This window comes from Emydura macquarii, unplaced genomic scaffold (genome assembly GCF_026122565.2).
Source record: "Emydura macquarii macquarii isolate MOO-44397 ecotype Brisbane River unplaced genomic scaffold, CSIRO-AGI_Emac_v2 contig_1253, whole genome shotgun sequence".
In the NCBI taxonomy this organism is placed as follows: Eukaryota; Metazoa; Chordata; order Testudines; family Chelidae; genus Emydura; species Emydura macquarii.
In genome coordinates, this window is record NW_027131390.1 from 4,121,668 (window position 1) to 4,136,711 (window position 15,044).

Consider the following 15,044-nt stretch of genomic DNA (forward strand, 5'->3'; position numbering starts at 1 on the left):
ATGTCTTTTAAAAGCCCAGAAGAGTTTTTCTTGCGCATTTTGTTGGCTCAGTTTTTGTGGCCAGCATGAAAAAAGTGTGTCAGGGAGGAAGTTGAATGTGTAGAGGGAAACTAGGGCTTGGCACACAAGAAAAGACAAGTAGAGAAGAGTAAACAAATTGGACTGAACAACCAGATGCTCTTGTAATAGCTTTTTTTGTCATTTATTATTTTGTTTCCACAAATTCCACTCTTGGAGTTGTTTGCATACCAGAACAGTTAATGCTACTCTGTGGTCATGTGCCTCACAGTTTATGAGCGGGGCACTGGGACTGAAAGTCAGATGTGAAAAAAAGCATATGAATCTAACCACATGATGGTTAAGTTCTTGGGGGAGAGGAGTTTGATCAGTGTAGAACAGTACTGGTTATGTGTCCTAATCCTAATTGCAGTAGTTCAGTTGCTTTTATTTTAGCTCTTTTGGCAGTGGCTGTTGGAATATAATATTTTTTATAGAATAGTTTCTCATTTGGACCATATCCTGTTTAGACAGTCCAGAATCATTGGAACTTAAATTCTGTGGATAATGCTGCCACAAAATATCTGTTAAGACCAACATTTATTCTTCCTGCTTTATCTAGAAAATGGTTGTTCTCTCTGGAGTTCTTGCTAAAACCAAAGAGGCATGTATTTGTGGCATCTCTGAGCAATTCCAGCTTGGTTGGCCAATAGCTTTTAGAGATCAATATATGTTACTGCGTGCCGTGTCATTTTCCACTTTCTGGAGGAAGGGTACCTGTTTGTATGCCATCCAACACATTTTAGGGTAGCTTTCAGTGTGGTGCACAGAAATTTGGCTAAATTACTTATATTAACATTAATTAAAGTTGAACAGCTAAAAACCTGTTCACCCTAATGTAAATTTACCCTTTGATGTCCAAATTTCTCATGAAGCTGAAAAGGAGCAAGAATTCATTATGCTGAATGCGTCCCTACTCACCAGGACCAATTTGTGAGTTAATGCAAGATCTTGTTCATGTAATGTCTGGGAGGAGATGCTAAAGTGTCTAACATTTGTTTTTGAATGTAATCAATTTAGCTTGGTGGCACAAGAAGCTACACTTAGTCATTCGCTAGTCTAGCAAATTGTTGACCTCCTTTAATATTTCTTTATGGTCCAGCATTCACATGACATCAGAATCTATATTTCTTCATCTTCACTCAGATGCAGAAGTAATTGCAATAAAATCCAAATGGTGCACCAGACAGATGATTGCGTGGACACAGTAGGTTTAATCTAGCAACTCATGGGTTAATTAGTTGTCACTGCATAGGCATACAGACAAGCTGGAATCTTATATGCTGTATTCCTACTAACTGGAAGAGCATATCAGTTAAATTAGTTTGGAGGCAGCTATTAAGAAGAGCAGATTGAGAGCTGTTTGAAATGTGTTGTCTAGTAAACTGTCTAGATTCTTGTTTTAATTTCTCATAAAATAAAATACAACCCCAAATTAAGCATTTTATTCAGGAAACCAAGTGAGCTCTTGGATTTTTTTCAGCACCCAATGTCATGCAGGAGTTGCAATTGTTGTTCTGTTCAGCTGTAAGTGTTATCATAGCATTTCATTAGTTGAATTATTATGCAACTTGATACAATTGTATTTACATTCTGAGAAGTTTGGAGCTGAGGTTCACTCATACTTCGTTTTCTTCAGTAGTTGCAATTTTGGTCAGTCATTTTGTTTGTTTTCTGTGGTGTGGTTCAAAAATAATTTTTCTTTAGTACCTTACATTTGAGGATTTCCATGTGAACTGGGGAGACCAAGGGACAGAGAATTGGTGATGTGCTCGTCACTCAGAAAGCCAGTGTCAAAGCCAGGAATAGAACCAAGATTGCCAGTTTATGCTTTACTCTCAGGTCCTTCAAATGTTCAACTTGTATCATTCTTAAATTAACTGAATTTTTGTCGATACTCTACTTCTTCATATTTCATATCAGACCATCGATCTGATCTTCCTGCAAGTTTGCTCCTTGCCCGATATTCTTTTTGCCATTGGGGTAGAATCCTCGACAGTCTACTTCTAGAACCAATTAATACTTTCAGGGTATCCACTTTCGGTATGCTACTGACATTTTAATGTAGGCAACCAACCCACAGATCTCACTTCCTCTTCATTGCAGAGAAGTACCTGGTCTTGCAGAAAATTGGGACAATACTGATCTGAGGTGCTTGAGTTCTGTTCCAGGAACATTCCCAGAGTAAGGCTTATTGAATATCAGTACTTACTTAAATACCAGGTTGTGACTATCCTCAAGAATAAGAAAAGAACTTTCAATAATTTTACACTCCTTTCTAAATCTAGCCAAGAGCTTTCTTATTGGAATTCCTTGCCAATAGCCTTGATTGCTAGTACTGCATTACTATAAAGATGGTAAATTTATCTCTGTTCGTTCCAGAGCATAGACCAAAAGTGCTCAGCCCCACAATTAGAACCATAGCTGCTGCATGCTGAGCTCTTCTGAAAATCTGGCCCCTATAAGTTTGATACATTAGTGAGATATGATTATAAACATATTTGTTTATTGGGACTGATTGATGGTCAAAAACAAACTCTAGTATCCTTCAGTTCTCTTCCGAATAGTTTTTCTTAGCCCTTCCAAACTGTACATATTTAACTGATCAGGAATAGTTCAAGATAGGAACTCAACAACTCTGCATCTCATTCCTCTTACAGCTGCTACGTAGTAATAAAATGGAGAATAATAAAAGAGGCCATATGACTGTACACTTTAATGTTTGGAACAGATGCCTGGAAACTGGGGGGTCAGAAAATGAGGTGTCCATAATTACCAATGTTGATAAATGCAAAGTAATGCACATTAGAAAACATAATCCCAACTATACATATATAATGATGGGGTCTAAATTAGCTGTTAGCACTCAAGAAAGAGATCTTGGAGTCATTGTGGATAGTTCTCCAAAAACATCCATTCAGTGCACAGCAGCAGTCAAAAAAGCTTACAGAATGTTGGGAATCATTAGGAAAGGGATAGATAATAAGACAGAAAATATCATATTGCCTCTTTGTGAATCCATGGTACACCCTTGAATATACATCTTGAATACTGCATGCAGATCTGGTCGCCTCATCTCAAAAAAGATGCATCAGAATTGGAAAAGGTACAGAAAAGGGCAACTAAAATGATTAGGAGTATGGAAAAGCTTCCATATGAGGAGAGATTAATAAGACTGGGACTTTTCAGCTCGAATAAGAGACAATTAAAGGGGGATATGATAACTGTCTGTAAAATCATGACTGGTGTGGGGAAAGTAAATAAGGAAATGTTATTTACTACTTCGCATAGCACAAGAATTAGGGATCACCAAATGAAATTAATAGGCAACAGATTTAAAACAAAAAAGTATTTCTTCACACAATGCATATTCAACCTGTGGAACTCCTTCCCTGAGGATGTTGTGAAGGCCAAATATAACGAGGTTAAAAAAACTAGATAAGTTCATGGAGGATAGGTCCATCAATGGCTATTAGCCAGATGGGCAGGGATTGTTGTTTGTCAGAAGCTGGGAATTGGTGGCAGGGGTTGGATCACTTGATGATGACCTGTTCTGTTCATTTCCTCTGAAGCACCCGGCATTGGCCACTGTCAGAAGACAGACTCTGGGGTAGATGGACCATTGGTCTGACCTAGTATGGCCGTTATGTTCTTTTACCACAGTAGCTGCACCCAAAGCTCTCAGGGAATATGAGGAATGGTATTTCCACAAATGGAAATCTAAAGATTCCCTTAGTCAACATTCTTTTTTCTTCTTCAGATCAAATATGACATTTTTAAGGGAGAACAACATTTCTGTAGAAAACCCATTCAGAAATAGCACATTCTGTACCAAAGCAATTATTTTATTCCAAGCTCTGCATAACCCAGATGCCACCAGGAAAAACATCAAATACATATTGGCATCAGATTTAGACAGTGTTCTGTGGGATGAGATTTATGCTTTAGTCAGAAGCATTTCTTGATACAGCCTCATTTTCTTTAACATCAGGCACAGACTACACCTTTACCCTGTACAGTTGCCCCACTATGCGCACACTTCTCTTGACACATTTAAAAGCCACAATGGCATCCTAACTCACAAGGTCTGGACCTCTCATCTTTCCATTTCTACTGCAGAGAGGTTGCATATTCTTTCTAGGAAGAAAGATTAGGCTGAACTGGCCAGAGTCACCTTGTTTTGTATCATTTGGAGAATATTCCTCTAACTATGCCCCTAAGTGTCTCCAGATCTTATGTCAAAAAGTAATGACTCCAACCTAGAAGTCTGAGCAAACATTCTCATAGTGACTGTTTCAATAGTCTGTTTTGCAAAGGCAGACTATGGAAAAAGTCCACTAGGTAACTAAAGGAAAAGAAGCATCTTTTACCTCGATATAGGAAATGTTCATTGTGTTTATGGAATATTTTACGTAATTCTTTCAGTTTGAATCTGAGACACTTTTTGTACTGTAGTTATCACCGTAGTATCTGGGTACCTTCAAGTAGTGCGTTAAGCACTGAGACTACACATCTGTCACATGCTGTTTGTTCTCTCATCCTCTCCTGAGAGGGACAAGTGTGTGCACTGAAATGTCTTGTTTTGGTAGAGGCTTTTACATTTATTTATTAAATAAATATACCTGTTGCTGTGTTTGTTAGGGAAGGCAATGTCAAATAAATGTGCCTTGCACTTGGCGTGGGAAGTAGTGAGATTTGTGATCATCCTTCGTTTGTGGGGGGAGTTCATGCCAAAGTCTCTGACCAGCCCTGGGGAAGGATCTGTCTTTCGCACAAATGAGCTTTACTCTTATTGCTGAGAGGTCCATTGTGCCAGAAGAGCGAAGTTGACAACCACAGTCTTCATCCCAGAGCTTTAGATGGTCTTTTAGGTATCCTGAGACCAGGCCATGAAACTCTTTGAAGATAAGGACCAAGACCTTGAATTTGATTCAAAATTCTATCAGGAGCCAATTTAGAGAGTATCATAGTAACCTGTGTTGCTGAGGAGACTTTGCTGCAGCATTTTGTAGTAGTTAGAGGTTCTGAAGCACTGTGCCCAGATATATTGTTTTGCTGTAGCCCAGTCAAGAAGTGATGAAAGCATGAATAACTGAGGCCAGTTCTTCGTCTGCCAGGATGGGATGGAGTCTCTCAGCCAACTGGAGATGATAGAAAGCATTACTCACAGATGTTGCTGTGTGAGAGCTCAGGGTCAGGGACAAATCCAAGAGTACTCCTAGACTCCAGACTGAAATGACCAGTTGTGGATGTGAACTTTCAACCAAAGAAGACTGCACCGTGCCTGCAAACTCCTCCAAAATACTTCCCTCTGCCCACCAGCATCACCTCTGTTTTGCTCAAGTTTAACTTCAGTTATTCATCCATGAACTGATCTTACCCAAGCATTGGGCCATCTTCTTGGTAGCGGTGTGGTCATATGTGATGAAGGATAGGTGTACCTGTGTGCCGTCTGCATATTGCGGGCACTTGAGTCTGTGTCATCTGACTATTGGTTGCATGTAGACGTTGAAAAGGACCAGAGAGAGAACTGATCCTTGTGGAACCCCACAAGTGAGGGTCTGGTGGTGGAGGTGCAGAGTATCACTACTTCCAGTAAGGACTGGGATCATTTTAACACATTATCTTAGGCTCCTGGCACCTCTCTCAAGTGAGATGGCAGTATTTCATGTTCAGCAGTGTTGAACTTAACAAAAGCATCCTTAAATTATCCATAGAAGTAATCTCAAACACTTCCTAATATAAATACTGTTCAGACTATAAATTCTTTTGGTCAGGGTCCATGTCATTACTGGTTTCTATGAGAAATCTAGTGTACTTGAAAATATAAAGTAGTCATTGGACTTAAAGGTGTGGAATTTTAAGCCTTTTCCCTTTACAATCTCTCTTTACACTTTAGAATCATATTGATATATTAGATCACAGGAAACTTTCTCCATAATCAAAAAGATTTCCTGAAAATAAACTGAACGTTTTCATCTGTAATTTTGCATCACTTATAGATGTAATTTACTGCAACCTGGTGATTTGTCTATGTATTCAAGTACATGCTTTCTACTATTTTGATGCCAATCTCTTCTAATTTATCCTCACTAGTGTCTGTGGGTGCATTCACATTCTCATTATCAAATACAGATGCAAATAAACTATTTAGTTTTTCTGCCATTTCTCTTCCAGTAAAATAATTCATTACCACCTTGTGATTCATTTATTTTTCAGTCTTCTGGTATTTTAAAGGATATCTTATATTATTATCCTGAACTATCTTTTAATTTCTACTTTTTTTTGTTCTTTCTTAATTTCTTAACCCTTTTATTTTGTAAAACTCAATGCTGACTTGCTCTAATTTCTATAAATCCTTCTTTACTTGTAATGCACTTTAGCCATTTTAAACCAAAATGTACGTGCTTTGTGTAGATTTAATAAAAGTAAGCACACTCTAAACCATCTCCACAAAGTCTAAACTTGAACCAAGTATCTACAATACCACTTGCTAAAAACTTTACCATCCTTCTTTTATCATCTTGAGCCTTTTTCCTCCTGTGTAACTTACTCTGCTGTGCTAGGTATTGCACTGCAGAGACCCGTGTGGTAGTTAGATATAGGAGTGTTAGCCTTCACTTTGCATGTCCTCCTTTATACAATCTTAAAATACTTTAATACAGTTATTTGTGTTACTTTGCTTTAACACTAGGTTTTAAAGAAGGGAGAGAAAACCCACAATGTAATTAGGGATGACACAATAAAGAATAAACTAGTGGATCTTAACTTCTTCAATATTATGGCTCCACATTACAACAGGAAAAAGTTTCAGGACCCCCTTTCCTTTTACCCATAACAAAGGTATACTTCTTCACTCCCACAAGAGTTGGGACCTCCAGGTTAACAACCTGTGGAGTCAACTGTTACATAAATCAGCTTTTTATACTGCTTGGTACTGATAGTGGAAGTCTAAAGTACAAATATGAGATTCTCTCACCCATCTGACGTTAGTATGTTCTGGATTAAAATATTAGGTGCTTCTGAAAATGCAGAATGGCTCTCTGGAATATGTTATTCTGAGAGCACACAGCTGGATCAGGAGTGTAAGACTCACTTCTTCAGATACAGCATTCCAGGTACTTTTGAGGGCAGCTTATACGACATATGAATTTGTTACGAAAGGCTAATGGGGGATAGGGAGGGGGGTACATGAAGGACATCTAGGGAACCTTAGGGGATTTCACAATATGGGTGGGGCCCATTATGACACTTCATATGGTCAGGGAGGTGTTGAACAACTTTTTGTGTTTCCCTTAGTTCAAGCTGACATGAGAAGTTGGAAACACCCAACCATCAGATGCCAGGGAAACAGGGTAAGCTTGGCAGTGGGCTTGAGGGGAGGGGTAGGGCACAAACCAAATTGTCTTTTAAATAGTAAAGACTGTCCAAGGCTCTGTTGTGTCAACTGGTTGCAGGTTTTTATTTTCTCTACTGTTAAACTAGTTAATAAGAGAGAGACTGTAATTTTCTAAGGAATCATTCCTGCAAATAGATGTGCTAGCGCACACCCTTGTATCTGTGTAGAATCCCATCTAAATCAATCCCCAGATGCACACTATTTGTTGGTTTAAATTTGTTTTGGATTTTTTTTTTTTAAATTTACTTAGATCCACACAATGTATGGATTTCAGTTAATTCTGAACTTTGCTGGAAATACTGGTTTTGGGACAGAAAGGGCCGTACTTTAAGGAAAGCTGAGGATTCTTATGGTATATTAACTAAATCATTTTTTACTCTTTAAATCTTTACTATTATAACAACCATTACAAGAGAGTACATAAAGTACAAAAGAAGTATTTCAGAAAGGATTCTATCAGGATCCTGGGACAGTTATTTATAAAAAGTTGGTTTCCCTTATGTATGTTTTTTCTTCTAATTATTGATAGTCCGTTTTCAGCACTGAAAGTACTGAGCAGTGCATTGTCCCAAGAATCTTTATTAAGACACGTATACATGTTGTTATCAGGGACAGAGAGAGACTGGACTGAGAGGTGGAAAAAATTGTGGCTGACAAGCAATTATTAAGGGTAGTCAAGACCGAAAAATATTGAGGGAGACTTGTAAAATTTAACAGGCGAATGGACAGCCTGATGGTGGATGAAATTCAGTGTAGACAAATGTACGTTGGAAGGAACAGTTTGAACTTTGCAAACACTGATGTTATTAAAGGGATACCAAACATCTGTCTGAATTTTTTTACTTACTGCTACAGGAAACACCTATGATTACTATAAATGAAAGACTCAAGAATAGTATTTTAAAGACTTCAGTATTTTAGTGGAGACCCAGAATTACATGCATGTGAAGAGGGACAAGATAAAATAGGGCTCTACTCTTCAGAAGAGCTTCTCAAAAATATAGGACTCAGCTTGTTATATGCAGTCAGAAGCGTGATATTTCCTTTGGTTTTCACCACTGACGTAATCATATTGATTGTGGCCATTTAACCATTAATCTCAAATGCAAAATAAACTAGGCTAATAAGGCAGTCATCTTTTGTGGCTCTCAAACTGTCCTTTAACAAGGAAATTAATTGTTTTTCACAACACAATCTTGTTTCTGATTTTTTTTATTTGTGTGTGTGTGTGTGTGTGTGTGTGTGTATTTTTAAAGAAAGAAAATGTTTGTGCTGCTCTATATCCCTCTGTATCTTAAACTTTGGAACATGGCATATATTCTTGCTAAACAGTAGTTTGTAGTATTGTTTGTAGCTGTGTTGGTCCTAGGATATGAAAGACACAAGTTGGATAAGGTAATATCTTTTATTGGACCAGCTTCTGTTGGAGAAAGACAAGCTTTTTCGTTTCACAGAGCTCGTCGTCGTCTTTTATGTAAGCTTGAAAGCTTGTCTTTTTCACCAACAGATTGGTTCATTAAAAGATATCACCTGCTAAAAAGAAGGTAATGTAAGCTAGGTTGACTCATTAAGTTTACGCAGAGGCTTGAGAAAAATGTGCATTGTTTATGAACCTGGAAAATCTAAATCAAATTGCTTTACAAAAATTTGTGTTACATAGCTTCTCAAATGTTGGCCTCTTTCAGAACATACAAAAGAAAAATGCTTTTTAGGCATTATATTTAAGATTACCCTTTCGTAGAAGCAGATGGATTAATCTTTCTTCCTGAATTAAGAGAAGTGCCAGTGTCTCTAGGTCTGTTGGAGACTGGCAACAGCTACACTAGGGAGGTAGGATGGGAATGGTTTATATGTTAAATCTCAGATCAATGGCTTTCTCATCTATGCTAGATTATGATAGCAATGGGATATATCCAAGGGTTAGGAATTGATCTCTGTAAGCCTTGGTTAAGTACACTAGGTTAACTATCAGGGTAAAATAACATGCAACTAGATTTTATGTCACATATTAGGCCTGGAAAAAGCAAAAGTTGTATAAATTGGAATCCCCTGATTTGTGATACAGTGTTTAGTCCTGAATCTGGAATATCCTGTTTAGAAATTGAGGCCAGGATACATTGGTGATAGGTGCCCTAGTAATGCCTAAATAAGAAGAAATACTACATTTGTCACTATTGTAAACAGTGGGAGATCAGACCTTCTGACTTTGGGCACCATTCCATTTAGATGTTCATCTCCGTCTTTGTTTTTTGGGTTGTAAGGAGTAGCTTGTCTAGCAATGTGTACAGTGCATGATTCTACAGAAAAAACAGCTGTAGAATCTTTGTATTTTGGGCTCTTAAAAAGACTGATGTTATAAATGTCTGTTTGTCAGGAAAGTTAGCAACTGAGCAAACGCTGGCTATTCAATATCAAATGCAAGTCAGTTGGGCAACAAAGTAAATAAGCCTAAAAGGCTTGCAGTAGGTCTCTGTTAACTACATATTTTGAATAATCAAAGCGACATTCAGTATAATGTTTGACTACAGCTAGATGTACCATTAAACATTTTGACTGGTATTTTGCAAGGAGCTTAAGGAACTTGGGTGGTTAACTCCTTTAGGCCTCTTTGAAGAACCAAGGCTTAATATAGTGATAAGACATGATTTTTAAACATTTAGTACTTTATCATTTTAAGGGAAGCCTTTACTTCTGGTTCTTCTGGTAAAGCAGATATAAAATCGTTGAGCTGCTGAGAACAGATAGTGTCCATATGTCAAGAGAAGAGGATCAGAAAATCTAAAGACAATGACAATCCAACAACATTAACCAGCTTTAACCTATTTTTGTGTTAGTATATGTAGAATATATATATAATGTGTATTTATAGTCTTAAATAGTGCGTTAAACTCAGCAAAAGATCGTAAACTACTTAAGTGTTTGGGTTGTAATATTTCCAGTGTAAGGAGGAGATTGCTCTGCAGCTGGCTGGTTGCTGCCACTAGCAGTAGGCTTATAAGTATATTATTGTAACTCAAATTTTATATTCAGATTTGTTTCATAATTTCTTCATGGAGATAAATGATTCTCTCAGTTCTAAATGTTCATTTCACTGGGATTACCAAAATGGGTGAAATTTCCTTTTAAACAAGTTGTGAAGGTTTCAAGCATTAAAGCAAGGAGAGAGGCATTCCTTAGAGATTGGCTTAAGATAAAATGTGACTTATACTGGTGTTTGCGTCTCATTTTTAAAAATAAAATCAAATGTCATTCAGACAAAGAACACTTGGTTCAAAATAGTAATTCAGCTGTTTAATGGAGGGCAACAGGTTACATAGACGAAATTAGGTTACAGATACACATGGTCAGTTCTGCTTTCAGATACTTGCTCAGCTCCCGTTATCTTCAATGGGAGATGAGCATGTGTATCTAAAGTCAGATTTTAGCCCTGAAATTGGATGTTGACATAAGGGATGTTAAATGCGTTGCATATGATTATAAAGGAAGTTTAAACATTTAAGACGGTAGTTTTCAGAGATGCACTAGATGACATGTACACAATAGTAGATGGCTGAAGATTGTGTTAAAAAAAGTTATTTTAACAAATTTCAAATAATATATTTTCTATAAACATGGGTAAGAAAAATGGCAATGCCCATTTATCACTTTTTTTTATATAATTTTTTGTAAAACCGTTTTCATTTTGAGATTTACTTGATGTTGTTTTCTAACTTGTAAGCAGATTTAGAAGAAGGTGTCAATGAACACGAGTTGGAGCCATCACCTCCCAAAGGGAAAAAGAGGGGTCGGAAAGGAAAGCCAAGAAAAACAAATCTCAAAGGGCAGTCAGAAGACACCAGATCTACATCTTCACATGGCACAGATGATATAGAAAGCAGTTCCTATGTAAGCAGTGAATACGCTCAACTGTTTAGAAGAAAGCTTGTCTTTGAAATTAAAGATTTTGATTAAATATGGCATTTGAGTCTCCAGCCAGTGGCCAGAGACTTGTTAAATTATGACATTACTTGGAACCCAGCAGTATATTTTAGTAGATTTTTTTTCTTTCAGAGAGACAGGTCTCCCCACAGAAGCAGTCCCAGTGATACAAAACCTAAATGTGGATTCTGTCATGCAGGTGAAGAAGAAAATGAAGCTAGAGGAAAGCTTCATATATTTAATGCCAAAAAGGCAGCAGCACATTATAAGTGTATGGTAAGTAAAATATTTTGGTTAGTTAATGTGGGGTTTTGATTTTTCTGAACTGCCATGCTATATGATACATTGTTCATACAGTGCCCTAACATTTAGTTATGTATTAATGCAATCTGTACTTCCAGTAATCTCTTTTACCACTAAAGTATTGTCAGGTGAGCAGTTCATTTATTTTCACCAGAGGCACTGTGGATGAAAGTTGACTCTGTTTAGTGATGATGAAAAAAGCTTAGGGAAACTCTTCAGCTTATTAAAAATGCTCACATTGTACCTAGGTGCATATACAATGTTTAAAAAAACCCACAATAACATTAAATTTAAACTAAAAGATTACACCCCAAAATAAAATACCACTAATGCCCTCTGCCCCAGGTCTTCTAAAAAAAAAAAAAAAAGTCTGCAGTAACAGATGGGCTTTGCACAATGCTTTGAAGATCAGCTGCTTCAGGCTGTGTGGAAAGAGTAGGGGAAGTGACCACAGGAGTCAGTGCCCCCCACTGTAGACTCCCTCCCTTTAAATGACCACATCTAGGGAACTATTCACTCATGTGCATCAACTTACCTCAGTGGTTGCAGCAGAACATGAGCAGAGAATGCAATTTGTCATATGGCTAGGTCCTTGGTCCAGGTGGGATTGTATTAAACAAAGTCCACACCTTCAGTTGTACCTGCAAACGAATAAGTAGTCAATGCAGCTAGTCGATTTTGGATGTAATTTGCTACCTGTGTTTAGTCTCTCCAAGCAGAGAGCCACACCTTTTGTAGCTCTTTGGTCGTGTTTGCTCCATTGCATGCATGAGTTTGGGAAAGAAGATCTGCAATACTGAGAAGCAGATTAAACTGAAAATAAAGTGATATTCTAATCATAACAGAGCTGACATTCATTTGTAATAAAGTAGATATGGGCTTTAAGTGCAAAACTCAACTCAGATTTATATTTGGAGCCACAACTGGCGCCTCCATAAAACAGCTCATTTCATGCAAAGGGATAACAAAACACCTTGTAAAAGAATTGATTTATCCATCCTTGCGGTGAAAACAGCTGTTTTTAATAGCATACAGTAATATTAGACAATACAGTTTGGCATAGGAGATTGATCTAGGTAGTTCTGTGGCCTCCATCACTAGCCATCGAATCTGAGCCTCTTATCCCTAAAAGTTTTATCCCCAGTTTCACAGATGGGGAACTGAGGGAGATAGAGATGAAGTGACTTGCCCAATGTCACGTAGTTCGTGTCAGAGAGAGAAATAGAATTTAGTTCTGCTGCATCCCAGTCTGCTGACTTAAACATAAGACAGACTTTCCTCACAAGGGGTCTCCCCTGAGACCTCTCCAAGCTGCTATCGTTTACCAGGACTTCCTTAGGACCTGGAAGCTAGTTTCAGCGACCACGTCTGTAGCAGCCATGGAGGGGGAAAACCTCCTGGTGAACTCCTGGTACACAACCCACAACTTCATGTACAGGTGGTGGGAGTCCCCTTTGGTGTAGCAGAGGCTGGTCCTGGCTGCTGTCACCAGATTTGAGACCACCTGGGCTCAGTTGGAAGGAAAGAGTAAACGCTGTGGTGCTTGGCCAGCCCCTTGGGTTGCCCACCTTGTGCATCCCCATCACGTGTTCAAGGAGGTGAGGGCAGTCTTGGCCTCCTCACCCCCTCCACTTCTCTCACTTTCCTCAAGCGGATCCTGTCTCTATAGGCTTGTGCTCCGTACCATCCTCGCCCTTGTGTCGTCCTCTGAAACCAAGTGGCGGGAGCCGCCGCAACCTGCAAAGGGGAGGAGAAGGGAGACCGGTGGCCAGCTTGTACTCTACCCTGGTTCCACAGCCCGCCCAGGATATAGAGCTTGGTAGCTCCTTCATGGTGCTGTGAGCACAGGCATGTAGTTGGCGTGGTTTACAGAGTCCCAGCAGCACCTGCCTCTTATATAGTGAGAGGGACACCTTACACATATCTACCATGTGTGTCAGATTGCAGCCCCTCTTCTGGCTCCTCTGTAACCTCCTGTCAAGGTTCTGGCTGTACTTTTCCCCACCCCTCCTTATATACACACACCCTATCCATGGCCCCATAGAGTCACAAGACCTTGTCAACCTACTCGTGGCATTGGACAAGATGGTCATCTACCAGACCTGGAGGAAGAAGCTTGCTTGGAGGGAAGTGCTCTGTGACTGTGATCTGTTTCCAGCCCCTTGTTGTATCACATATCCGGGCAGAATTTTGCCTTTCTCTTCAGCACGGGGCACTTGCAGGTTTAAACTAGTGTAAATGATGAATTTTCTGTAACTTGAAGTCTAAACCCATGATTTGAGGACTTCAGTAACTCAGCCAGAGGTTAGGGAGTCTGTTACAGGTGTGGATGGGTGAGGTTTTATGGCCTGCAATATGCAGGAGGTCAGACTAGATGATCGATAGTCCCTTCTGACCTTAAAGTCTGTGAGAGTTCCTGTGGGTGGCGTCCACTGATTCTTTGGACTTCAAAGAGCAATGGGCATTGCCCAGGGATCTCTCATCAGTGTCCCCATCCAAAACTGTGATTGTGAACCTTCAGCCTGCACTCCCATTCCTGGGTTTGCATTTGTTATCCCCCAAATTCAGTTGTGACCTGGGTTTTGTGGTTCCTCCCCCTTGGTTGACCTGGACTTGAGCTTGACCCCTTCCCCACCACAATTTGAATGTTCAAATTAGCTCAAATTCATTGTGGATGTCCTCCAAGAGCTTTTACTGCATGTGCTATATAGTCAAGTCTTGTGAGTGATGTTGATCTAACTATAAAAGAAAATGTATTCGCTAATAAAAGCTGCAGGTAATGGAAACATATTTGTTTTGCAACTCCTTGGAAATGCCTCCATTGTCACAATTTCAGGCTTTTCAGGGATGCTGATATTGGCAATGTGAGTAAGCTGAATTATTCAGATTGGGCGGTGAGGGGGGATGAAATATCTTTTCCAGAACCAGACACGACTTCAGTGTCTTAATTGACAGCAATACTCATTTATTGCTTTGTATATTCCATTATCATAATCATCATTTAACGACTGCTTTGTCATTCAAAAAATATCTCTGAAATGCAACCACATATAAGTGGAACAATCAAGCGGGCAGTGGAAGGAATATCCAAATTCTTGATATGCTCAAACTGCAATTTTTTTCTAGTTCATTGGCAAAATACATCTTGCCAGTAAATAACTGAGTACAGTGCATCCCCTTCTGTTGCCCCTCCTCCTTAATCTTCTTATGGCCACATATCTGTAATCTCCTAAAATTACTGTGGATTTGTTTGCTTTACAGTTGTTCTCTTCTGGCACTGTTCAGTTAACAACAACATCAAGGGCAGAGTTTGGTGATTTTGATATTAAAACTGTACTTCAGGAGATCAAGAGAGGGAAACGAATGG

General features: G+C 38.9%; 1 protein-coding gene across 2 annotated transcripts in view; it reads left to right on the plus strand.

Annotated features, from left to right (window-relative positions):
• The window catches only part of PHF6 (PHD finger protein 6), a 32,676-nt gene that overhangs the window by 13,139 nt on the left and 4,493 nt on the right, over positions 1-15,044 (plus strand). For both annotated transcript variants that reach the window (XM_067548027.1, XM_067548028.1), the window contains exons 6-8: positions 11,178-11,341; positions 11,507-11,650; positions 14,939-15,043. In XM_067548027.1, coding sequence (XP_067404128.1) covers positions 11,178-11,341; positions 11,507-11,650; positions 14,939-15,043 — 413 coding nt within the window. The remainder of the gene's footprint in view (positions 1-11,177; positions 11,342-11,506; positions 11,651-14,938; position 15,044) is intronic.